This window comes from Camarhynchus parvulus, chromosome 2 (genome assembly GCF_901933205.1).
Source record: "Camarhynchus parvulus chromosome 2, STF_HiC, whole genome shotgun sequence".
Lineage (NCBI taxonomy): Eukaryota > Metazoa > Chordata > Aves > Passeriformes > Thraupidae > Camarhynchus > Camarhynchus parvulus.
This window is the reverse complement of record NC_044572.1, coordinates 129,852,936-129,877,628: the sequence shown is the minus strand read 5'-3', so window position 1 is coordinate 129,877,628 and position 24,693 is coordinate 129,852,936. Positions and strand designations below refer to the sequence as shown.

The 24,693-nt window shown below is 36.4% G+C and overlaps 1 protein-coding gene across 1 annotated transcript in view; it reads left to right on the top strand.

The window, feature by feature from the left end:
- The window catches only part of STK3 (serine/threonine kinase 3), a 126,005-nt gene that overhangs the window by 46,829 nt on the left and 54,483 nt on the right, over positions 1-24,693 (top strand). The window contains exons 7-9 of the mRNA XM_030943662.1: positions 8,910-9,047; positions 10,963-11,088; positions 22,397-22,589. Of these exons, the coding sequence (XP_030799522.1) occupies positions 8,910-9,047; positions 10,963-11,088; positions 22,397-22,589 (457 nt within the window). The remainder of the gene's footprint in view (positions 1-8,909; positions 9,048-10,962; positions 11,089-22,396; positions 22,590-24,693) is intronic.

Below are 24,693 nucleotides of genomic sequence, written 5' to 3'. Positions count from 1 at the left end.
AAAAACAGTGTTGAAAGGCGTTGTTCCTTTGTGTTTCATGTTTTTTGTGTTAAACATGGTCATTCTGTTTCTGTACCTAGGCTGACCAAACATTATAATTCCCCCTTCTTTTTTTTTTAATACTTTATTTTTAAACTTAATTCTATATGAGCACAGGGCAAATGGGAATGTGGTGGTGCTGGAAAATGTCTTCAAAACACATGCCCTCATTTTGATAATGATGTTCTGAAGCTGCATTTGTTTATATTTTTTTGTAGAATAAAACAATAAGTTCTGGAATTTCTTGGGTAGTTTATTGGCAACTTTCATACCATGTAACCTGAATATTCCTCGTTAAAATTTAAACTCATTAGCTCCTCTTCGATTCTTTATAGACTTTGTCCCTCTTTGAAGTGGCATTTAACATGTTGGGGACTGTTACCATATCTCTCACTGTATCCTCCTCTTTAGACTGAGCAATCCTAATTCATCCAATCTTTTCTTGCACAACGTGCTTTTTAAACATCTAAGCATTGTAGTTACTCTGTTTCAAACCATCTTAGGTTGGTTCACATCTCTGAAAGTTCGATGCCTGAAACTGAGCACAAAAGTGCTGCTGGAGGTCTGACATACCCCAAATAAAGGAGAGCTGCCACATATTTCTTGGATGCCTTCTTTCATTACTGCTGTCTGTGGTTATGTCAGAGAATTCACATTTAAAGTCCTGTGAGTTTGCTGCAGCTTTTTCTCACAAATATAAGTTACTCACTCCTTGATTCCTCTACTAGTAAATATAATTGCAAATGCAGTTTTTCCACTTCCTGTCTCATTAAGTGTTAGTATGTCTCTGGATGTAATCATTGCCTCGTTTTCTCAGAAACTGCAGAAAATACTGTGGGAAGAAGAGAAAATATTTTTTTATTAAAGTAAGGTCTATTATTGGAGTTTTCTTGGCGGGAAAGTAAGTTTCATATTCTGGTAAAAACTTGGAACCTTCTAGACATAATGCATATGAATTTTCAAGATAGTACTGAATCAGGAGTAAAACAAACTAGTGAAAGAAGACTAAATTAATCACCAGAGTATTCTCTGGATTCTGTCATACTGTGTGCACTTTCTGAAGCATTTCCTTGTTCTGTAACTGATAAGAAAGTAGTTCAGTGCTGAAAAAAGTTGTTCAGTTTCAAGTTCACGTTCTTGATCTTATGTATTCTGTGACGGGAGTGCTAGCGGTGATTATGGGATAGCAGGATGCTTCTGACTGAGGGGTACCAGCATTCACAAAGATATCTTCTCTTTTGATTCCTGGCCACCTGTGTGGCTGGGAGATGTCCTTTACGCTGTGAGGTGCCTAGTCTTGAGCAAGGATATGCTAAAAAGTAGGATTTAGTCTGAGAGACACTTTAAGTGTTGAATTCTGAGGGTTTGAATTGAATTGGGTAGTGTCCTGAAGTGGCCCCATATCTCTGTTACGGTGATTTTGATTTCCTCACAAAGAGGAGGTGTTCCTCATCACTATCAAAAGGAAATTTCCTCCTATACAACAGTGTTTAAAAATACTTGTTTTTGCAAGTCTGTGTTAAGTAAAAAATCACTTAGAAGTTTAATCCACTACAACAGATACTTCTTTCTAAACTAAAGGTAGTTTAATATCTTTTTTTTTCCTATCTCAACCCCCTTACTCACAAACACTTCCTCCCCTCAAAAAAAAAACCCTTAAAAACCCCACATATACATACATGCAGTACACCCTTCTTTTTTTTCTCTCTCTGATAAAATGAATCTTGATCACCCAGTGCTGAAATTGAGGGTACTTTTCAGAATAAGAATAATGAAATAAATTTCAGCTCATTTAGGTTTTCCTTTTGCTGAATGAAATTATTAGAAATACTGTCCTAGATGGTGTCGGAATGCTGCAGTTCCTTTCAGCTATTTGAAACTTCTAGTTTTTTGTAAGATTTGCTGATTTTCACTGTCTTTTTTTGCACTAGTGCTTGGATTTTTTTGTCATCAGGGTTTAAATTTGTTTTATGTCCAAGAACACTAAAAATGTGTAGGGTTTTAATTATTGTGGATGTGAACTTTCAGTATAACCTGTCAATAAAATGTTTAATACTTGCACTTTTTAGTATCTATAACGGGTTATTTGCAATTAGGTATTTTCCTCTGAAAATACCTGTAGATGTCAAAAAAAAATTAAAAACTGGTGGCTGACTGGGTAGTGTAAACACAAAATCTTGAGTAGCCTGAAATTTTTTGTTTTCACTTGAAAAATTTCACTTATCTAAAACACTCGCCCCCCTCACTCCAAAAACAAAAACAAAAACAAAAAACCAAGGAAAAAACAAAAACCCCAGTGAAACCAAAGAAGGATTCAGAAACATCTACAGGATTGCAGATTTTTCCATGCTTTGTTTTTCATTTCTACAGGCTTTGAAAAGGCATTTGTTGCTCTGCTTTCAAGGATCTAAGTTGAAGGAGGGAAGAATTTTGAGGAGCAGGTTGCTGACTGTGTCTTCTTTCTTTTGAAATGTCACTGACATCAATGATTGCACCTTGCAGATGAAATGGGAACTTGAAGGTTGCATCCCTAAACTAAAAGGACAACATTCAATTAAGTGGCAGAGTTCAGGAACATTTTGTGTTGAAGAGCTGAGGAAATCAGAATAACCCTACTGAATTGGACAGAGAAACTGAAACTTTAGTTTCAGTATAGAAGATGGAAATTTGGGACAAGATTATAGTAAAAAACTACAGGCAAAAGTAATGAAGAGTTCCCCAAATATTATTTAAATATATTAGAATAAAACCTGGAGAAATACTGATAGGTCTGCTGGGCTTGAAGGGAGAGGGAGAGGGAAGAAACAAGTATAAGGAGGTCAGTGCAGATAAACACAGTTCTTTCTTTGCATACAACTTTTTTTTTTTAATGAGTAGCTTTCAGATGTCTTTGGATAATACAAGTGATGGGTTGTAAGAGTTCAAGAAGCTTTGAAAAATGAAAAAAAAAGAAATAGATAAACTTGTAAATTAATCAACTAGCACTAAGCATGCTGAGGTGATAGTTCTGGAGCAGATTGGTGGTAATAAATATTTTTGTTACTCATCTGATAAAATGGTTTGATAATGAACAGGCATATATGCAGATACCATGATCCCTTTAGCTGAGTTAGCAGGGGGAACTTACTCTTTGTCTTGATAATTGCATAGCAGCCAGTACAAGAAATTCTGTCCTTTAAATATATCAGTGGAGGATATGGTAGGAGTTAGGAAATGTGATGGGACTTAAAAATCAGTTTTCTAAGTAAGCGTGTTTAAAACCAGTTATGAAAGACCCCAAACTTAAGGAACTTGTGGCCTTAGAATGCTAACTTGTTCAAGCTGTTGTCACATAAGAAATGATCTGTAATATTCTTTTGAAATTGAAAGCAATTTTTTGGTATCAAAGAATGCATCAATTTGGAAGGGACCCATAGGGTTCATTAGTCCAATTCCCCCCTCAGTAGGAAGAGTAAACTCAGAGGTGAATCTGAAGGCGCCGTTCTGTTGCGTGACGGTGCTAACAAGGCAAGGGTTGATTCTTTTCAATACGTTTGCAATTGCACTTACTATTGCAAAATGTTTCAGATCTGTATCTTTACATTCTTGACCTGTTGTAATGCTGTCAGTGTATTATGAGCTTACTAGCAATAATAAATATGCAGGTCAATGTAAATAGCTTATTTTTCAGTAACCCGTCTTTGCTGTTAATCGTGAGAATAGTCTTCCCATTATGTATCTTTTCTCTGTGTTTATTACTTTATTACTTTACATCTTAAGTTAATCATACTTTGATTTGATCATCGAAAGGTCATTATTCCAGAGAGAAGCTTATGATAGTGAATTGTTGTTAACAGTTGGGGTTTGTTTTATTCAGTTTGGTTTTTTCCCCTATGGTGTTTTATTTTTCAAGTGCTCCTAGTGTTAATATATGTAATTTTATAATAAAGTCATTTAAATGTAATTTTAATTTATGTAGTATTGTGTACATGGTTTAATCAGTGGCCATTACTAAAAACTATAAAAGTAAGCACAGTAGATTTCATGTTAAATGTCACACATATTTCCCCTCATTAGGACAAAAAATTTTGTCATTTATTGTTTGTCCAGAACTTGCCTGAACTAAAGCTTCACTTATCCCTTTCTACATTTAATCCTGCATTGATAATTCTAGTAAGAATCAACTTGGATCAGGTATGTGATAGATGTTTGATGGAACCAGACCTGTTTGTAGTTCTGCACAAAAGGTGTGAGTACACTAGATGATCTTCATCAACAGCTGTGTTTGTAGATGGGAGGAGGAAGCAGTGGTTTTTAGGATGCTTTTAACAAATAAATCTATTATCTACAATTAAGCTGCTTATGAACCGACCTTCCTGACTTTAAACATGTGAGATGTTGTCCAATAACATTATTTTTCACTGTGTTGCAATGTTGTAGTTCTGAAAGAATAAAAACAAAACAAACAGAAAAACCCCCAAAAAGCCACACCAAGAAAACATGCTCAGCAAAGAAAATCCAGTGTAGAACTTGCTAGTATTTCACCCTTCTCCATGCTGATGTTTCATTCTTAGACAGCTGATGAGTTGTGTAACTCAATCAAAGGTGTTTTAGTCGTCTTTTTCAAAGCTGTTCAACACAGGAGGGAGGTTCTATGATGTGCATCACAAAGAAGAGAAAAATGTGTCTTTCAGGTGATTCTTTGTTTCCAAAGTTACTAAAATTTTGCAGTAATCAATATTTAACTGCTGGATTTAAATAGGTTTTTGTACTCTGAAATGTTACCAAGTTTAAATGTGTTTTGGTGTTTGTTTCCTACAGTAGATCGCTGAACTAAGCAGTATAATTGTGGTTCCAAAAACAATGAAGTCACAAACTGATGTCGTGTATCCTTACCCTGTTTATAAGAAAGTTTTTCTCTGTAGATTCTAGCAATGAAGCTCCACAGCATGAAAATTATAAAATCACCACAATATAGAAGTCTTTGTTGTCCTCTTCAGTAGCATTTATGATACTGGGGAGATTTTCTGCTTTTTATTACAAGTAACTTATTTCAACTAAATAATAAGAGATAAGTTATTCAGGGAACTAAAAGCCAGAAGACATGGTACCTTTACAAAATTGCTGTTGATCACTTAATGTGTTTGTGGGCTGTGTGAAATACAGATATATTACTCTGACTGACTAGAAGAATGAGCTGCAAGGATTTTCTGATTAGGAATTTCCATGTGTGGTATATGAGCAACTCATTTTTCTTTTGGCGTTTCCTAATTAATCAACATCACCATAATTACATTTTCATGCCAATAAAATTGTCCATAAAGGAACCTTCATACTAAAAAAGCCCCTGTTTTCAGCCTGGACTTAATTTAAAATATTAGGCCCTTTAAGAATAATAAAAAGAAAATCTTGGTCTGACTTGTGGATTTCTGCTCTCATAGACCTGGTTCTCAGTCTGGTATTCAACTTAGTTGTAACGGCTGGTGATTGAGCATGGAAGTGCTACCTGGGAACAGGTATGGTAGAAATTATGTTGGATTGTTCAGTGCCTTATTCAGAAGTGGCCCCAAAAGCTGCCCTGGATGATTTTTTCTCCCCCCCCATCTTTTGTCATACATATATTATAATCTGCCTTGAATTCTGGTTTCACTGCAAGGTGGAGGATTTGCCTCAGACCAATGTGTGAAAGATGATTCAAAGTAGAATTGGGCTCAAGGTTGAGAGGGGGAGGGACCCGTTCAGGACAAATTTGAAATTATATGCAGGTGAAAACAAACACAGATTAAGCTGATCCTTCTTGCATCTTCAGAGATTTCTTTCTCTTTTTAAAGGTGATTGAATGGTTGAAACTGAAGACTGAGTCATACAATCTAATTCTTTGGTTGTGTATTTGCTGTGTTAATCATGTAAGATTTGTCCTTCTGTCTCAGAAATTTAAAGCAATGTGGAAGATGATGGTGAGGGTGGGAGAGAGAAAAGAATCAGCCCCAGCTCTTTTATAAGTATGTCAGAACCTGCCCCATCTGTTAAACAGTTTCCTCCTAACATTTCCTGCAGTTGGAACTGCCAGTTCAGCCCATGTACTTGGGTGGATAGTAGCTTATATTTGGTGTTTCTTTTTAGCAACATTTGCCTAACACTGGCTGTATGAGCACTGTCCTCAGCCCCACTGTGAGAGCTACACTAAAACAAAGAGCTGTGGGAAACTTCTGAGAAAATTACAAGTGGAGTAATAACAAACATAGGGAAACATAGGGACTGGAGAAATCTAAGGTAAGATGAAAGAAACATGAAAAAACCCCAAGTATTTCCTGCTTCCATTGGCACCCAGAGTGATTGAAATAGCTTAGTTTTGTTTTAAAATAATATATAGTTATTTTAGGATAGAAATTACCTTTTGGACAAGAAGTGGAAGCAAAAATGAGGAATAAGTTCCTGTCAGATAAGTGTTTTGTTTTCCTTCCTGGAGTTTTGGGACTAGCTTTATAGTTCTCCAGAGATTGCTTTGCAAGCATCTTGAAAGGAAACAAGGTAGTTGAAAGCTAAATTGTAGACTGAAAGAGGAAAGAAGCTTAACTTTTCTGCCGAGAAATATGCAAGTCAAAATTAGGTAGTAGAGAGGGAAGATTGAATTGAAACCCAGAATTTTTGGTTGGTTAATAGAATGGAGTGATGAGAGCTGGAGGGGAGCTAGCACACGCTAGCAAGTGCATGGTATAATTACCAAGTTGGACTAAACAATAAGTAGTTTCTGTATGGTTTCTTGTATTACAAAAATGCATCTGATTTTTCTCTTCAGCTAATCGAGCTCATGTGGCATAGTAGGAGTTAAAAAAGCCTACAGTTTTGGCATTACATAGATATACATATTTCTGAAGTAGATGTTTTCAATGAGCGTACAAAGCATACGTGTGGATTTAGAACTCTAACACTTGAATATCTCCTTTTGTGGCTTTTGTTGCCTGGCATAAAAGAATGATTCACTGATTTCTTCTTTCTTCTCAATGTCCCTTGTGAATGACAAAGAGGTCAGTTCTTTGCTGTGGTTCTTAACTGCTGTGTATTTGATGAAAATAATTGGCCAAGGCAAACATTTTTCCTAGAACTGTGGAGCTGAGTAGGACTCCGTAACTTATCTTTGCTTACCTGTGGGGGGAGAGGTCAATGTTTATGATCAAAGAGGAGGTACCCATTTTGACACCACATAAACAGAAGTTGGTAGCCTTCTGTTACAGCTGTGTGTTTTCAATAGCTACTGCAGAGTTCACTGTTAAGAGTAGCTGAAGATAAGATCAAAAGTCATCGGTTCAAAGTTCAGAAGAGATCATTAATTTCAAGGACAGAAGCAACTGAATTTGTTAGCCACTGCTTTTTGCCAGAAGTACTTCACGTGTACTGACAATTAATCTTGCATCACAAGTGAATTAGATAAGGCCAGTTACTGGGTGCCACGTTTCCTGTCTCAGTCTATATACTTGTTTGGCATGGCTGCCCACTGAAAATATAAAGCTGCTGTTGTAGCATACAATTTTATTAAACAAAATGGCAAATTTTGTAAATATTGAGCAACTATTCAGTACTGAATTAATTTTTCATTAAAATGGTAGTAAACAGTTTTTACATCATTTTGCATGAATTCCACTTCCCTTCAGAATATGAGAAGAATTTTCTAATGAGGGTTTGATTGAGTTCAACCAACTTTCAAAGCCAGTCAGACTTCTTTAGAAGTTTTGGATAAAATCTCTTTAAGTTCTCTCTGCCTTCTGCCTATGTTTCAGACACAGGCTGAAGCTTCTAGTGCTTCTAGTATGTTAAAAGTGTGCAGAATCAGTTTTTCCCCCTTTTCTGGGTTTGTATTTCTGCCTATGTATTTCTTCCACTCCCTGTGAGTGTGGAAAATGTGGTTGAATTGAACCTGGGTTTAGAAGACAACAGTAGCCTGTTCTTGTCAATAGACCTAGTTCTGAATATGAATAGTCTGTTGCTATCATGTGTAAGTCTTGAGTGATGATATTGGATGCATTTATTACATACAAAAGTTCAAAAATTTTCATTATTTTGCAGTAGTCTGTCAGAGTTGTATGGCTGTTTTCCCCCCACTACTAGTGTGTATTTTTAGAGGAAAACCTGAAAATAATAATATAAAAAATGACACAATATATATAATCTTAGAGTAGAGCAAACTTTTTTTAAATATAGGATGAATATTTTTTCCCAGTTGAAAAATCTATCTGCATATGGTTCTCAACAGAAGAAATTTTTGTTATATAGATAAAATGGTGCACTTTCAATTTTGTGTAAGTTTTCAGTACTGTAAGACTTGTTACTTGATTATTTTATTTGTCATCTTTTAGTGTTACTTTAGGTCTTTTAGCATGTGTGTCTAAATCTTACTTGGCCAAGCAAGTTTTAAAGCTCTGTCTGATGAATGATGAGTGCAAAAGGAAATAGCAATCCTCCCAAATTTCCTAAGCAATTATCAAATAAAACTAAGTTCACTTAAGAGAGGAGATGGTGAGCTTGACTGTTCACAGCAACTTTATATGAGTGTTTAAACAAGCAGTGCTGTAATTTCTGCTAAGAATTTCTGAAATAATATAATAATCTCTTCAGATTGATGTACAGCAGTAGATTAAATAAGGAGTCTTGTGCTCAATGGAGTACAGTTTAAATAGAGAAAATCTAATGGGAAGTAGTTATATTAGTAGCAGATGGATTTACTTTCTGAATCTTGATCTGAGTAGAATATCCTTGCATACTTAAAATTTGTCTTCCAGATTCTTAGCCTGATAAGAAAGGTGGATAAAGCAATTTCTTTTTTTTTTAGCTTGGCTTCAGCTGCTGTGGTGATGTGTTTTGTTTAGACTTGCTATTGTTTGATTTTTATCTAGGCTATTTTTATGATTCCTACAAATCCCCCTCCAACCTTCCGGAAACCAGAGCTCTGGTCTGATGAATTCACAGATTTTGTGAAGAAATGCTTAGTGAAAAATCCTGAACAAAGAGCTACAGCAACCCAGCTGCTGCAGGTCAGTATTTAAGTTACTGAGGAAAAGCACATTTTATGTTTGGGGTTTTTTTTTTTTTTTCCCTCAAACACAAAATGTTGTGAAAATTTGTGAGCGAAAATCTTATTTTAACTATTATTATGCCTTATTTCTTTTTCACTTTGTAGTCTTTTCTCTGTCAGCTCCTGTGTCTCTGCCCCCATTTTATTTCTCTTCTTGCTGCTTCTAAAATTAATCATTAAATAGTTTAGGGCTAGTTCTTGCAATTAATATTGGATCCTTGCTTTGTGATTTGAGGCCCTCAGTAGATCTCAGGATTTAGACAGGTGTTTAGTAACAGAACTGAGCCCAGGTTACCCCTTTGTGTGGACCATGCATGGGGTATATTCAGTCTTTCCTTCTGGTCATGTCAGATTGAGCAGGCAGGTGGCTCTGTGTCCTAGAAAGGTCTGACGCAGTATCATGAGTTTGTTCCTGGGCTGAGTTCAGCCAAGTGGGCACTTGCCTGTGTGAGCCACAGTTGGCAGTGTAGACCTTTGGAGCAAGGCAGGGTATGCCAGGCTCTCACTTCCTGTATTACTCTCTTGCTAGATTTATTCTGTGTTGAGCTAGCAATAGCAGCTGTTAAATTTTAAGTTCCAGTGGACTCCACTAAAAGACAACAAAAATTTTGCAAAGTACTTTTTGGTAATAAATCTGTCAAACTAGTAGATCGTGCTATGAGATTGGTAGATCGTGCTATGAATATTTAATTTTATACATTGCAAAATACAAATATGTAGACCACAAGGTAAGTAAAAATTGAAAGTTATAAGTGTCTGTGTGATGTATGAACCAGTACTTGAGACCTTCAGGATGTGAACTTTGTATGGTTAGCTGAATACAGACAGCTGGACAGAAGAGACTTGCATTAATGTGGGCAAGTAAGGAGAAACAAATAAAAAAAGCTTCAGTGCACAGTTTCTTTCCCATGCTAACTGACCAGAAAACCAGATACTGTGTTTGTTCATTAGGAGTCTCTGTTGTCTTTTTCCTCAACTGGAATTTGGAGCATATGTGATGAAGCTGGAGATGCTTTGAAAATGTTTGAGTAGAAATGAAAGTACTGCTTGTGAGCAGAAGTCATGGAATGAAAAAGAGAGTAATTGAATTAATATATCAAGGGAGAAGATAGATCATAGATGTAGTGCATGAGACTTCATCAATTCTGTTCTTCATGGAACAGTTTTAAAATATTTATATTTTTCTGAGGTGCTTAGTTGTGTTTTGCCTAAATTGTACTTGCATATAATGATGCAAAAATCAGATTTTTTCTAACAGCAGGTGTTTATTAGGCAGCAAAATGTGCAAATGGTATAATAAATATTGTCTTAAATTAAGAAGTAATATTTTAATTGACCTTGAATTAAAAATTAAACTTCCTGCTAAATGTAAGGGGTTTTTTTACTAGTTCCGCTTTTCAGCATCATAGCTCAAGAAATATTTTATGACATTTAAAGTATAGGTTTGTTGAAGTAAGCAGCCACAGATGGTCTGGTTAGAGCCATTAATTTATGCTCTCAATTTGTTAAGATTAATTAAATTATGAAACTGAATATCTGAAAAAGTTTGGTTTTCTATGTCATATCATCACCACTCTATTTACAATTTTCTGCATGATTTCTTTGGAAAATTTTATCCTCAATCATGAAACAGTTATTAAGTGATTACATTTCCCAAGGCTTGAAGTTATTAAAAATAGTTAAAGTAAAATTTTAGTTATGAAGCAGCTGAAAGATACTATACTGTATATTTTGTAGGTTTAGATTTTGGTTATTGTGTAATGCACGATACTGTTTATCACTGAAATCTGTGGTGTTGAATAGGACTTGTAATTAAATCTGAAGCACAACTGCTTTAATGATATTACATATTTCAATGATTTTTTTTCCCCTAGCATACATTTATTAAGAATGCTAAGCCAGTTTCAATTTTAAGGGACCTGATCACAGAAGCAATGGAGATAAAGGCAAAGCGACACGAGGAACAGCAGAGAGAGCTAGAAGAGGAGGAAGAAAATTCGGTGTGTACCCATTTTTCCTGTAATCGCCTGTACTTTACAGATAAGTTGCTGTTTTTCCCCTACTTCCTGCAGTTGTGATCAAATACTTTTTAATCAGTTTTCTGTGTAGTTCTAAGCCTATGAATTTTGAATATTCCACTCTTTAGTTATGAGTTATGCTGTATAAGCCAGCATTCAGAACTATTCCATGAAATGTCTTAGTAAAGAGCTTTTCTAGGAAGTGGAAAAAGAAACCATGTCAACTTCAGCTATTCAGACTAATATTAAAACCCCCAAAATTGTTAAAGGTTCTACTTTCACAGGTGGACTTCTAGACAAGTGGTTTAGTTTTTAGTTCAGAGCACTTTGCTCGGTGTTTGGGTTTTTTTGGTTAAGTCTAAAATGCAGAATAGTTAATGACGACACTCAGTAAGTCGTGATTGCAGTGTGGTTTATACAAGTAACATGAAAATGGTGACAGCACTTCATTCTTCAGGTGACATTGTCAGCATATGTTTGAGGAGAGAAGCAGGTTGTGTGATAAGTAGGTTGCATTTAGAATTGTTTGGCAGTGTTAAGAATAAGTCTGTGTTCCTGACATTATTATTTCAGGTTAGTCTTGTGCAGAGCAGCAGAATGTGCTTCAAAGAAGTGTATTGCCATACATACAGTGTATGGTCATTCAGAAAGAGCACAAAGGGAAGATGGAGACTGGAATGTTACAGCTTTGAGCAAACAGAAAAGAGCAGTGCCGTAAATGCAGTTTGTCTTATAGCAAATTGTAGAATCCTTGTTACAGAGTGCTATGTGATGATCTATATATAGGAATACTTTTCAAGCAGATTCTGTGCAATCTTTTGTATTTCCAATAATCAGTATGGATGGCTGCATTTTTTTTCTGTTCGAAGAGTGTGTTCTAAGAATATTGATAGCTTGTTTTTCTAAAGGTGGTTTACTCTAAATTGTATTTGCTTACTCAGTAATAAACAGGCAGGGAAGGCTGAGATTATTTTTGTTACGTTAGGAAATTTTCCTGTGTGACTTGACGTGCAGAGTTGATGTTTATGACTTGACTTATTGAATAGTTGATTTTTGAAGATACTGATTTATTACTGACATAAAAATCTGATATCTTTACTAGCTTGCTTTGATCTGTACTATTTCCTTCTGAACTGGCAGGAAAATTTTATTTTAATCTTTCTTATTTGGGCAATATTGATGTCTTTTGCATTAACCCAAAATTAGGCATGACATGTGATTACTTAGTCTGAGGTTCAGATCACATTGCCAGGCACAGTCTGTGCCAGCTAAGGATGTGGTGTACATCTCCCTCTCCCTCTCCTGCATGGAAGGGTGTAACACAAGTTTGGTTCACCTCAACTGAGGCAGCATTTAGCAACTCCTTGTGGTTCTTGCATGGTTACAGAAGTCAGAACCTAACACTGTCCTCCCTGCTCTGCCACCCCCCAGACTCCTTCCCTCCATACTTCCCCCAGTTTAGCCTTCAGTGTCAGAGAACCTCAAATCCAGGATTGAGGCAGCAATCTGTTACTTGTGTTACCATTGTAGTAGTTGGGAATTCTGCCATGAGCTTTTGTGGTGCTGTAAGGGAACAAGTTATGAGTAAAAAAGACAGCGAGAGTCTGCTTGTCACTAAGTACAGAAGATAAGTGCCTCAAATCTGGAAGTAACAGGAGTATCTTTGGTTAACAGGGCTGAGAAAACAGAATCACAGAGTTGTTGAGATTGGTAGGTACCTGCAGAGGTCATCTTGTCCAATCCCCCTACATAAGCAGTTGTAAAACTTTCGACCCCCCGACCCGCAGCTCCCCGGCCTCCTCTGCAGCAATGCGGAGCGGCTGCAGGAGTTTAATTAAAGTCCCTGATAAATCATATCACCCTCCCTCCCCCTTCCACCAAGAGCTGTCGCTCGGGGGCCCTTGCTTTGGATTTTTGGTGCTGCTCCCCCCACAGTGCTCCCAGGGCAGGTTTGGGGTGCTCAGAAAGGGGATGCCAGAGGGGGTCTGTGGTGACATCGAGGATATGATGCCCACGGAGCTCAGAACCCCTGAGGTTTGGCTGCCTGGGACCATGTCCAGACAGGTTTTGAATATCTCCAAGGAAGGAAACTCCATAACCTCCCTGTGTAGCTTGTGCCAATGCTCTGTCACCCTCATGGTACAAAGAGTGTTTCCTGATGTTCACAGGAAATCTTCTCTTCATTATATGCCCATTGTCTCTGCTCCTGTCACTGGGCACCACTGAAAAGAACCTGACTTCATCCTCTTTGCACCTGCCCTTCAGGTATTTACACATGCTGATGAGGTCCCCTAGAGCTTTGTGTTCTCGAGGTTGAGCAGTTCCAGCTCTCAGTCTCTCCTCCTGGGAGAGATGCTCCAGTCCCTTGATCATCTTTGTGGCCCTTTGTTAACTCTCTGGTGTGTCCATGTCTCTCATACTGAGGAGCCCAGAAGTGGACCCAGCACTCCAGGTGAGGTGTCAGCAGTGTGGAGCAGAAGGGAAGGATCACTTACCTTCCTGCACCTCCTGGCAACTTCCTCTAGTGCACTGCCTAATTTGTCTATTTAGCCACTATTGTTAGAAGATTGGTTTGCTCTTAAAAATGAGTGCTGTTGTAATATATGGAAATACTAAGTCTCTCATTTTTTAACTTACACTAATAGAATTTTAGGGGCTATGAATCATATAGCAGTGCATGAGCAGCAACAAACCCAGAACCAGAAGTCAGCCTCTGCTTGAAGAAATTGCTCTTCAATATAAGGCAGAAGGTCAGAGCAGTTGGCAGCTCAGCATTTGCATACCTTGCTCAATTTTTGTTGTGATCATGATGTGGAGGAGTTCCAAAGGCCAGCCTTGCAGAGGGCTAGAGGCAGCCCTGCCTGTAGTTGCACAGGACGTGAGAAAAGAGTAAAGGTTTGAAAACTTCACAGGTGAGAAAGGGAAGAGACAAATTTGAGGCAGAGCTGACTTCTCAGTGCTAAATAGTGACAGAATAGGAGAAAGTAATGAAGGTGGGCTTGTGAATGAGACTAGTTAGTTCAGGAAAAAAGGTAGTAGAAAAATAGAAAGAAGAGCGTGACTTCCGCACAGTGAAAGACAGAAAGGGAGAAATTGGAAAATGAAGCTTTGTAGTATTCCCTTCAGTGGAGGGATCAGTAGATGAAATGTTAAGATGACAAAAAGAGAAGGATGAGAGAGTCTGGTAAAAACTTCAGCAATATGTTCTTTCAGAATGCTTTTATCATATTTTGTTATATGATGTTGTGTACGTCTTTTTATTTTTCACTGCGGATGCTGACTTCCAGGCTGCAATTGTTTAACTAATATTAATAATTAGCACCAAATGATTTTTACAAGGCCTACTAAGAGACATGCAAGAATATCTTGTAATGGACAAGAGGATGTCCAGGTGTTTTTTGCTGTTAAGTTTATATTGAATAATTAAATATTTTCAGAAGTTTTCCATTGTAAAAAGATCAAGTAAAATAAGATTTTCATACCTACTATTAAAAAAAATTGTATATTTTTTATGCTATTGAGATATTTTAAATCCCTAAATTTTTAACACAGTTTAATGGTTTAAGAAAATAATCTGTGACAAGATTTGTAGTTAGAATGAAATATTTAACAGTTATTAAAACTGGTGGTATTTGGTAGTAAGTGTGACTTTTGCTATCAGTAAATGTATCTCTAATAATTTTGTGTTGCTTGGTAAGCCTTGAGTGAAAAAAGTTTTGAAATACTTGGCTTTAATAGAAAAAGCAAGTGTACAAGTGTTTGAAATGAAGAATATTGATGGTGAGGTGAGGAGGGATTTCCTCGTTGACAAAAACAGTTTTTGGAGTGACCTATGAATATCTTCTGTGTGTTACAATGCAGAACAAATTTTGTTCTGGACTGGCTATAATAATTGTTTGGTTATAATACAGAGTTCCTATGTCTTGCAGCAGTTTCAGTGCAGTGCATTTCTTACATCATTGTAAGAAATTCCAGTTTCATTTGAGAGATAACACCAAAATCTTGTCCAGTTGCTGTCACCAAAGGTTCTGATCAGCCAGAAGTGCAAACTCATCCAAACTAGGAAACAGCAGCATGAACTTGTACCAGTGCCTAGGGAGACGTACAAGAAAGCTGAAGGACTTTTTCCAGGGGCATGTACTATAGGGGTGATGGCTTTTATCTGAAGGAAAGTAGATTGAGATTAGATATTAGGAGGAATTCTTTGTGGAGAGGGTGTGTAACACTAGAGCAGGTTGCTCAGAGAAGCTGTGGATGCCCTATTCATAGTGTTGTAGGTCAGGTTAGATGGAAGCAGTCTATCTAGGTGAAGGTGTCCCTGCCCGTGGTAGGGGAGTTGGTACTAGATGGTCTTTAATGTCCTTTCCAATCCCAAACATTCTGTGATTCATTGAAACTGTTACGATTTTCTTTTCAATTAAAGACATTCTCTGTAAGATGTGTCTTGAATGCATGTTGCTCACATACTGCGTAGTGGAAAACTCCTGAACAACACGTTAGGTGTAAGTGAAGCCTGCACTAAGTGGTATTCTGATTTTAGTTTTGTAAGCTTACTAGGTAGAGGTTAATCAGTGGACTCGCAAGTTATTAGAGGAAAACAGGATAAAAATCTGGAAGAATAAAATGAAAGCATTACAATATTTGTGTTTGTCATTTTTGAGAAAGAAACAATCAATTCCCCAACCCTACGCTTCACTTCAAAATAATTTGAAGTGACTAATAATTTGACAATAATTTTCATTTAATTTGGAACTTGTTTGTGGAACTGCCAGAAAAAGAATAAACCAATTCTTTCTACACTTCTGAGTGTTTATGATTTTCCTTTTGGAAAGGGAAAGCAGATAATACGAGTGCCAGTTTGGTATAATTGGTATACAGTTTGGTAGTGGATGAAGTCAGCAGTCCAGCATTCAGGGATAAAGATAAATAACCCTTGCTCATTCCTCTTCCTTATATATCAGTTTCACAGAATCCCATAAGAAATCCAGGGCTGCTTGTATGTGGTTTACATGACTACATGATCCTATAGTTCAGATGATAATACAGGTCTTGATAAGTCTGCAATGATGGCAACAATCCTAGAAAGAGCTAACGACATCCCTGTGTTACCTTATGTAGTGGTAGTGACAGTAAGTAATGCATGTATTTCTTCATATTTTAATATGTATAAATGATTTTAGATTGTGTCTAGAATTGGAGTCACTGTTCAGTTGCAAAGTAATGGCCACCTGGCACTTCAATTTTGAAAAATAACACCTCAAAAATGGATTTTTTCCCCAATCGTACTACTGTAAAAGCCTCCCTGTAGAAACAGACTCAGACTTTGAGAAATATATATTTAACAATATCTAAAAGCAAGAGCAAATATTGGTGTTAGTCTTAAGTAGAGTCTATTGAGGTTAAAGTTCTCTCATAGGCAGTGAATTGAGTCCATATACTATTGAAAAAGAATGGTTTCAGTTAACCTGTCAGGGGCTTGAATTTATTGATCTAACCCCCCAGGAATTTCCTATGTAAATTGTGAGGAGTTCTGCTTGTTACTCCCTAGTACATGATTTGAGACCCATCAAGAAGGAAGGTGTAAAATGTTCTAACTGTGAAGTTTCTTATGTTAGGAAACCTGTTTAACCCTAACAGTTACATTTGAATACGTTTTTATGCTTTAATACCTACTTAAAGTCACTTATTGTATAGTAATGGGCACTCAAAAGTGACTTACCTACCTGGAAGTAGTATGGATTGTGTGGATTTGAAGAAATAATCAGATGCAAAGTTTTCACAATTATGTACTTAATTTTCAGGGTCGATTCAGTTGTCCTTCAAGTGAGGAAGAGTCACATCCCCCCTAAAATTGATTTCTATTTTTCCTTTTCACCACCGTCTGTGAACATTTGATAGCATGAAAAGTTGTAAATGGTGCTGTAAATATTTTTTACTGTTCAAAACTTTGTATTATAGACCTGTAAATAAATGTCCAGGTTGAATACAGTCTTCATGTCTGTATCCTTCCTGAGAGATATAGTATCATGATAAATAGTGTGCTTAGAATTGATTTTATGCCTGTTATGAGAGCTGCCCATGTGATGAGAATGCCTTGTGACAAACTGACATGTTTTGATAGGTGCTGAGGTAGTTGTACAGCTTTTTTTAATTAAGCAAAAATCGCAAGTGTTGTGTTCTACAGAAGGTTAATCCCAATATCAAAGTTTAAATGTTAGTTTAGGCTTTGTGAGACATGACCAATCTCTTCTCGTGCATTTTTGGAAGCGTGATGTGAAGTGGATGCTGGGGCTGCAGCTATATTATGGGAATGTAAAGTAACTCGTTGCCTGGCAGCTTACAGAAAACATGTCTAAATATTTGTTTGTATGGGCCTTTAAAGGAGTGAGCTAACAAGCAGCTCTCTGTATGTTTTCTTTTACATTTTAATGTTGCTATGATGTGAGAAATGTTGAAGTCTTTTAGAGTATTAAATCAAGGAATTACTACTTCAGTGATCCCTTTCTTCTTCTTGGGCACTTGATGGTTGACCACTATCAACACCAAAGCCAACTCTCAATAATCAATTGTTCCTATATGTAGAATTATTTATTCATTCAGACAAAGGGTTATTTTGTTAATCCTATATTAATTATGAAAATTTGTCATCTGTATTTTGACACTCTAAGAAATAATTGCTGTAATTATTCCTTTATATTTTTACAATTTTATAGTGTTGTAAAGGAACTAGTGAATCAGATGAGTTATTTTGTATTTTAAATCTGATACACTGTGCTTTACTTTTCTGAAGGTTTTTATATTTGCTTTCATGCTTCTTTCATATCTTTTCATGTATATGTTTTAGCTATATTTGTCTATATATATACATGTAATTTTGCATGAAAGTGCTAAAACTTTCTCTTTCCCTGCCATTTTTTCTTCATGCCAAAGAACACTTGACATATGTGTTAATTAGATTTGATTGCAATCCTTTAGGTGTCCTGAAGTTAGAAATACAGCTTATTGTTAAAAACCACAGCAGTGTGGAGCCAGAAACAGGTTATAGGAAAAATAAACCTGAGGGAGGTACAAGCATGCAGCAAGGCATCATTACCTGGAGTTAGAAGACGTGCTTAAGTGCTGTTTGGTGACAGATGTCTGTTGAATGTGATGGGATTTGACTGTGTGCTGAAAGTTAAGTTTTTACCTGTTTTACTGATGGGTCTAATCTTTGTGTGCTCAGTATTAATCATATACTCAGGTTGAAGTTTGGCTTTGTACTTTAGGAGCTTTTACAAAATCCTTGTGCTTGACCAAACTAACTTGTGTGTTTATGTAGCTACTGCAGTGCTTTAAAAAAAGATAGCTGTGACTACAGCTACATTTTTCAAAGGTGATGATGAGGTGTTAATAGTAAATGAAATTATTTTACAGGATACTAAATTTTGCCAGCATGTAAATCTTCCTTTAATACCTTGCAGCCGAGTTGGCTGTCTTTGCTGCCCTCTAGTGTTCTTTTAACATGCCAAACCACAGGCAGAGGGATTTTAACAGTAGCTGCTGCTGTATTTGCTTCTCTTGTTTAGTTTTTTATCAGTCTTCATCCCTACTGATGTTTAAAAGGCAACGGAAAAATCCTTTAATCTTTTTCACCTTGGCTCATTCACTTCTGTACTGATGTAGACTCTGGTATGGTCTGCAAGGCCAACTTCTCCGAGAAAACTTCTTGTGTGATGAGATCTTTTATTTTACAAGTATATAATGAAGTCTTGGGTGTGGTTTCTGCTGAAGTCTTTTTGAATTTTCTATCCTGATAATCGAACCTCTGTGATTGCGTTTTAATGCTCTAAGGATTGATTTTGTTTATAGCATCATTCTGGTAAATAGGGAGATCCGGAGGGTTAGTCTCATAGGATTGCAGGTTATTGCTGTTACTTTACTTGTGCTTTACATTATGATGTTATTCAGAGTTTCTGTAGTCTGTTGTTATTTCTGTAGCATTTCAAGAGATTTTAGAGTTCTTGCTTGTGCCTTACCTTCTGTTGCTGTACAGTGGTGTAACTGAAACCCCTTCCAAATACAAGTTTGGTTGCTTATTACTTGTACACAGGAGAGCAGCAGACAGTTTAACTCCAGAGTTAGTTGTTTTTATTGTTTGATTCTTGTATCTGTTTTCATAAACAGTATGAGAGCATGACACTTCAACTTTAATATTTCTCCTTTTTTTCCTGCTTAAAATTGAGATTGTGTTTGTTTTTATTTAATCAGTGTGTTTACCTTTTTTAACAACAGATCACAAGTTCTACACCAATATTTATGTACTGTAAAGCACGAATCAGAATTTGTATGAAGCAATCACTTTCTCATGTAAATGTGCACGTCCATAACTTGGATCCACTGCATATTTTTATTAAGTTACCTTTTCAGAACCAGTGTAGTCTACTGCCATATTAGCTGAATCTCATATTTTTGAGAAATGACAGTTCTGGAAGCAATCTGTGTTATCTCCAAAATTAAATATTCTGGGCTGTGCACAGGCTGCGAGAAGTTTGATATTGTTCTGTCTCAGTACATCATTCCTGATATAAGGAAAACGGCATTCATCAAAATTGTGTACTTCCCTTTTTATGACAACTGTTCTTCTAGTACTAAGGTGGGCTTTTGTGATCCTTAGTCTCCTAGGGGCTAAAAGATAACTGTTCTTTTTGCTGAGAGACAATACTAAGACAAAGGCTTTTGGCACTCAGACTGGAAAATGAAATGCTATTCTTTGGGCCAAGTCCAGGTAGTTGATTTGACTGAAGAAATAAAAGATATTTTTTCAATTAAGCAGAAGTTATGAAAATGGTAATTTAGGACTTTATTTCATACTTGTTGATATTGTTAGCCATCACCTTTTCCCATTAATTGTACAATAAAAGTTTTGAGCTCCAGGAAAGTGTTTGTTTAATTTCTTATTTCAGCTCAGGTAAGTTTAAGGCCATATGCACTGTAAATGCATATTAATATGGATATTAATATTAGTCAGCCTGGTCTGTAAATCAAATGTAACTGTGCCTTAAACTCAGAGATTTTTCTGTGAGAGATGCCACATTTGTAGTGATTAATAGGTGAAACACCAGTATGTTGTGAGTCAGTTTTGTGTTGTATTGCAGTATGGAAAGAAACACTTGTAGGTTAACTGTTCTGGCACTTTTAAAATGTGATGCAAAACTACTTTTTTTTCTGAGTACCCTATTTAGAAGTGGGAAAATGCAATTCATAGAAAATACTAGGGTTAACAGTAACATTTGGTGGTAGATAGTAAAATTGAAGCTGCCACCAGGAGGAGCAGTACCAAAATATTCTCGTTTTTTCACTGTCACGGTTGCCTAGTGCTGTAGCTGTAAACTGTCTGTATCTTTGGGAATATCACAGTTTTTTTAAGGGTAGGGTACTAAATAGAATGCAACTAAAAAAAACCAAAAACCCTGAAAGAATGCAAAGGAAGACATGAAATATTTTTGTAAATGATAATCTGGAAAATAATTATTCTTTTGACATTTGGAACTTTTATTTAAATCTGTATCCTGGCTTCATTATGGTATGCTGTTAGCCGGACTATCAAAATTAAATCTGATATTGAATCTCTTAGTTGAGATGTAATAGTGTAATTTTCAGGAGCTGGTATTACTGCACTCAATTTTCTGTATCTACCTAGACCAGTCCTTATTGAAACAGGCACTCAGGCCATGCAGCTTGTGTGTCTGTGCGAGAGGCAAATTGTCTGCCATGCCAGGGAGTGAGTTCAGTGAGAAACAGAAAGTGCCAGACATTGCAGGGCTTTGAGTCGGGGCTTTACTTTTTCTGGCATTCTGCCTCTGTTCTCCCCAGCCCCTGCACTTAGTTGCTTCGTAGTTTAACATTTAAAATCTATAAAGCAATGCAAAGATTTAGAACAAAGGGGAAATTTGTTAGTGGGTGAAGACTTGCTTTAATGTTACATATTAGCCTGAAAGTATTTAGAAGTCTTGTAGATGTGGCATTTAAGGTCATGATTTAATGGTGGACTTGGCAGTGCCAGATTAACAGGTTGATGATTTTAGGGGTCTTTTCGAAACTAAAGAATTCTATGATTCTATGTAGCAGCAACATGTTATTTGTAAGGGGTAAATTAAAAGAAAAAAAATCAAGGGTTATGTAATAGTCTTCCAAACTATGTAGCTAAAATATTTTGCTAATCAGGGATAAAATTCATTTATCAAGGAACTCAAATGAAATTTTGACACAATAGAGGAAATGGATGCATATATGGTTATAGAACTCGTGAAAGTAGCATTTGTATTTAAAATAAAACAATTTGACATAGAGTAACTTCATAGTGATGAGTATTATTGCTTACATTTAATCAACAAATGAGAATTTTTTTTTTACCTTGAGTAATAGATTTTATTCAAATAAAAAATGTGTATAGTCATAGTCCATCACATTACTCCTGAAATGCTGTGATGTTTTGTGTATAATCCAAATCAGATTTTGGAAACCAGTGGGATTTCCCATTAGTGTTTTCAAATACTGATATTCCATATGAATTTCATGTTTCATTAACTGGATTGCCATTAGTGCTCTGTTTCAAATTCCTGGCCCATTACTGTTACTAATTCAAACGTTACTGTCTATCTCCTTGATATTGTCTCCCTCACACTTAGTGGGTGAGTATGTGCTCAAGGGCTATTCTTGTGTGTGGTATTACCAAGTTATTTACTCACATTTGTGACAAAGATTTTAAAATGCAAGTAAACATTTGAAGTAAGTCAAGTTGATTTTTTGTTTCTGAGGGGGACTTTAAAAATTCTGTTGGAGATTGTTTAATAGCTAAATTGAACATGAACCTATCATCTGGGCTCTGTATGTAATGTCAGATGCTGGGCATGATCCTAAGTTAAGGGTGGTCAGCACCTTTTGTGACAGTCCCTTGCAAAACAGCAGAATCTCTTTCTCTAAACTGTGTTAGTGATTTTTGGAACTCAGAGAGATAAAGTGGGTCATGAAAATCACAAAGATAACTCAAACCTGAATGCTCATGCAAAGTGAATGTGTGGGCCATGTTATACTTACCCTGCTATGCATCTGTGAGAGAGAGAAGAGTTTGTGTTTTTCTTTATATGGAAGATTTTTTATTTTGTGATTTGTTTTCAAGTTTTAAGCCTGGAGTCCAGCAGTACAACTAGGTCACAAAAAGATAAAATACTAATCAATAAATGATTGCATCTTACCTTTCTTTTGTTTTGTTTTAATGATCTGCTGTGTTCTGGCAAATGTTTCCCCATAGGATGAAGATGAGTTGGACTCTCACACCATGGTGAAGACCAATTCAGAGAGCGCTGGTACCATGAGAGCCACCAGCACAATGAGTGAGGGCGCTCAGACAATGATTGAGCACAACAGCACCATGTTAGAATCAGACTTGGGGACCATGGTAATCAACAGTGATGATGATGAAGAGGAAGATGGGACCATGAAACGTATGTTGTTAATTTGCTTTCTTCTAATAATGTGTTTTCTCATGCTGCATGACAGTGTTGTATCATGAAAGGCTTTTAAGTGTCAAGTTATGTGGTTAAAACAGGGAGAGAGGAGGTTTTGTGTCTCTAAGCTCTCTGTAATTTGTAGAGAAAAAAGTTGACTGTAGTGGGAGATTCAAAGCAGAAGCCTGGTTTTGGTGCTTTGCTAAGTTTCTCTAGAGGACTCTCAAATTGTCCTTCTGTGAATTGTGCTGCTTGTCTCTTTGTCTCCTGTTCCACATACATTTGAACAAGTTTCTTGGAGCTAAACTGGTGTGATTATGTGAGAGGCTGCTGTTTCAATATCAGTGGTCCTGGGAATGTATCATGACTCTCTTTGGGGTCAGCAATCAGTAATATATTTTGCTGCAAAATTGTTTTGTAACTCATGATCACTTAGCAGATCTGTATTTTTTAAGCAAATAATTATTTGGACATTTTTTGGAATGTAAATCAACAGTGGTTGATTTAAGGCAACAATCAAAAGATTGTTAAAACCTAACTAAAAAGTTCTAATTGATTTTGGCAGCATGTGAAGGAGTATGTAACAAAGAGAAAAAAGAATTGTGAATGTTTTTATGTATAAAAATATAACTTATACAGAAATATCTATAAATACACATTTTAAAAATAGTTAATTTGCATACTTACTAGCTGATATGCTCATTGTTTGGCTGAAGACTACTGCAGATTGAGGTCCATGAATTTTAATAGAATTATTTGCATGATTAGGCAGCATCAACAGATGACTCCAACTCAGGCTGTAGCTGTCTGATTTCATGAGGCACAATGTAATGTTTAACTCCAGGCAGTTGCAGGGAGGGGAGGCTGTGGGAAGTTGTGTGTGTGTGTGATACAGAGAGCTAATATCTCAAGAGTGGAATTCAGTGCCAAATAAATAACTAGTGTTTCATAGCAAATACAAAGCTGCATTTGTGTTTGCATGTAGGTACCTGATGTAATTTGCTCAAGATTATTTGGAAGTGCAAAGCAGAAACTTTTTGTGTCTGTACAGGAAGTTGGAATGAAAAAGGGGTTTTGTACATGTTGCTTATTTGGCTTTTTTGTGGTTTGTTTTGGGTTTTATTTTGTTTTTCCTGTCGAGTTCTCAGCTGTGCGATAAAAAATGAGGAAAGATAGTATGAAAAAATTCAGAATTAATTTTTAGGGTGGAATTATAATGAATTAGGGTTTAGTGCAGTTTCCATGCAGCTTGACAAATCAGTCTTTATATGTAAGTTCTGTGTAAGTAGTTTACCAAATTGCACCACACTATCTATGCAGTTTTTATATATGCTGAGAGGAAATTCCTGTTGCTAGGCCAAACAGATCAGAAGAGTGGCATTGGGTTTGTATTGCGATCTCTTAATCTGTGTTTTATTTGTCTGCTGGGGACATTGCTTTTAAAATGTTCTGTTATTTTCAATTTTTAATTGATTCCAGTTACAATCTGTAGTTAGGGAGTTGCCTTTCTACATCTTCCCATTTGGTCAGTATATGTCTTAATCCCATTCTTCTTTCTTCTCAAACAAGAATAATCTTGGGATGACTGTCTTGAGCCCTGTAACTGCAGCAAAGCAAAGCCAGCAAACTGGAGGTAGTTTGCTTCATGACAAGTGGTGGTTTAATCATTCAGCTGTCAGGCCACAGGTTTGGTTTCAGCACTTACTTGCTGAAATTTCTTGTATTTTGCATTAGGCACCCATTATTTGCATTTTTTACATTAAAAACTAGAAATAATTCAAGAATGGGACCTCCACATCTCTCAGCTAAAAATGAATATAAATCATGTCCACTGTAGCTGGTCCTCTGGTTCTGTGATTGTTGTGCTATTGGCTGAAATAGGAGCAATAGCAAGTTTCCTAAAGAAATGTCACCAGGAAGGGCCATAAAAATCCTTTAAGTCCCTGAAAGGCAGACACAGATTTTGTGTTTCCTTGTACTCGACAAAGACAGGAGATTTTGGAGATAGTTGCTTTTTCCAATATACCTCTAGAGGCAAAGTAGGCACTTTCTGGATGTTTGTGTGATTTGGTTATAATAAATCAAAATTAGTATCTTAAAA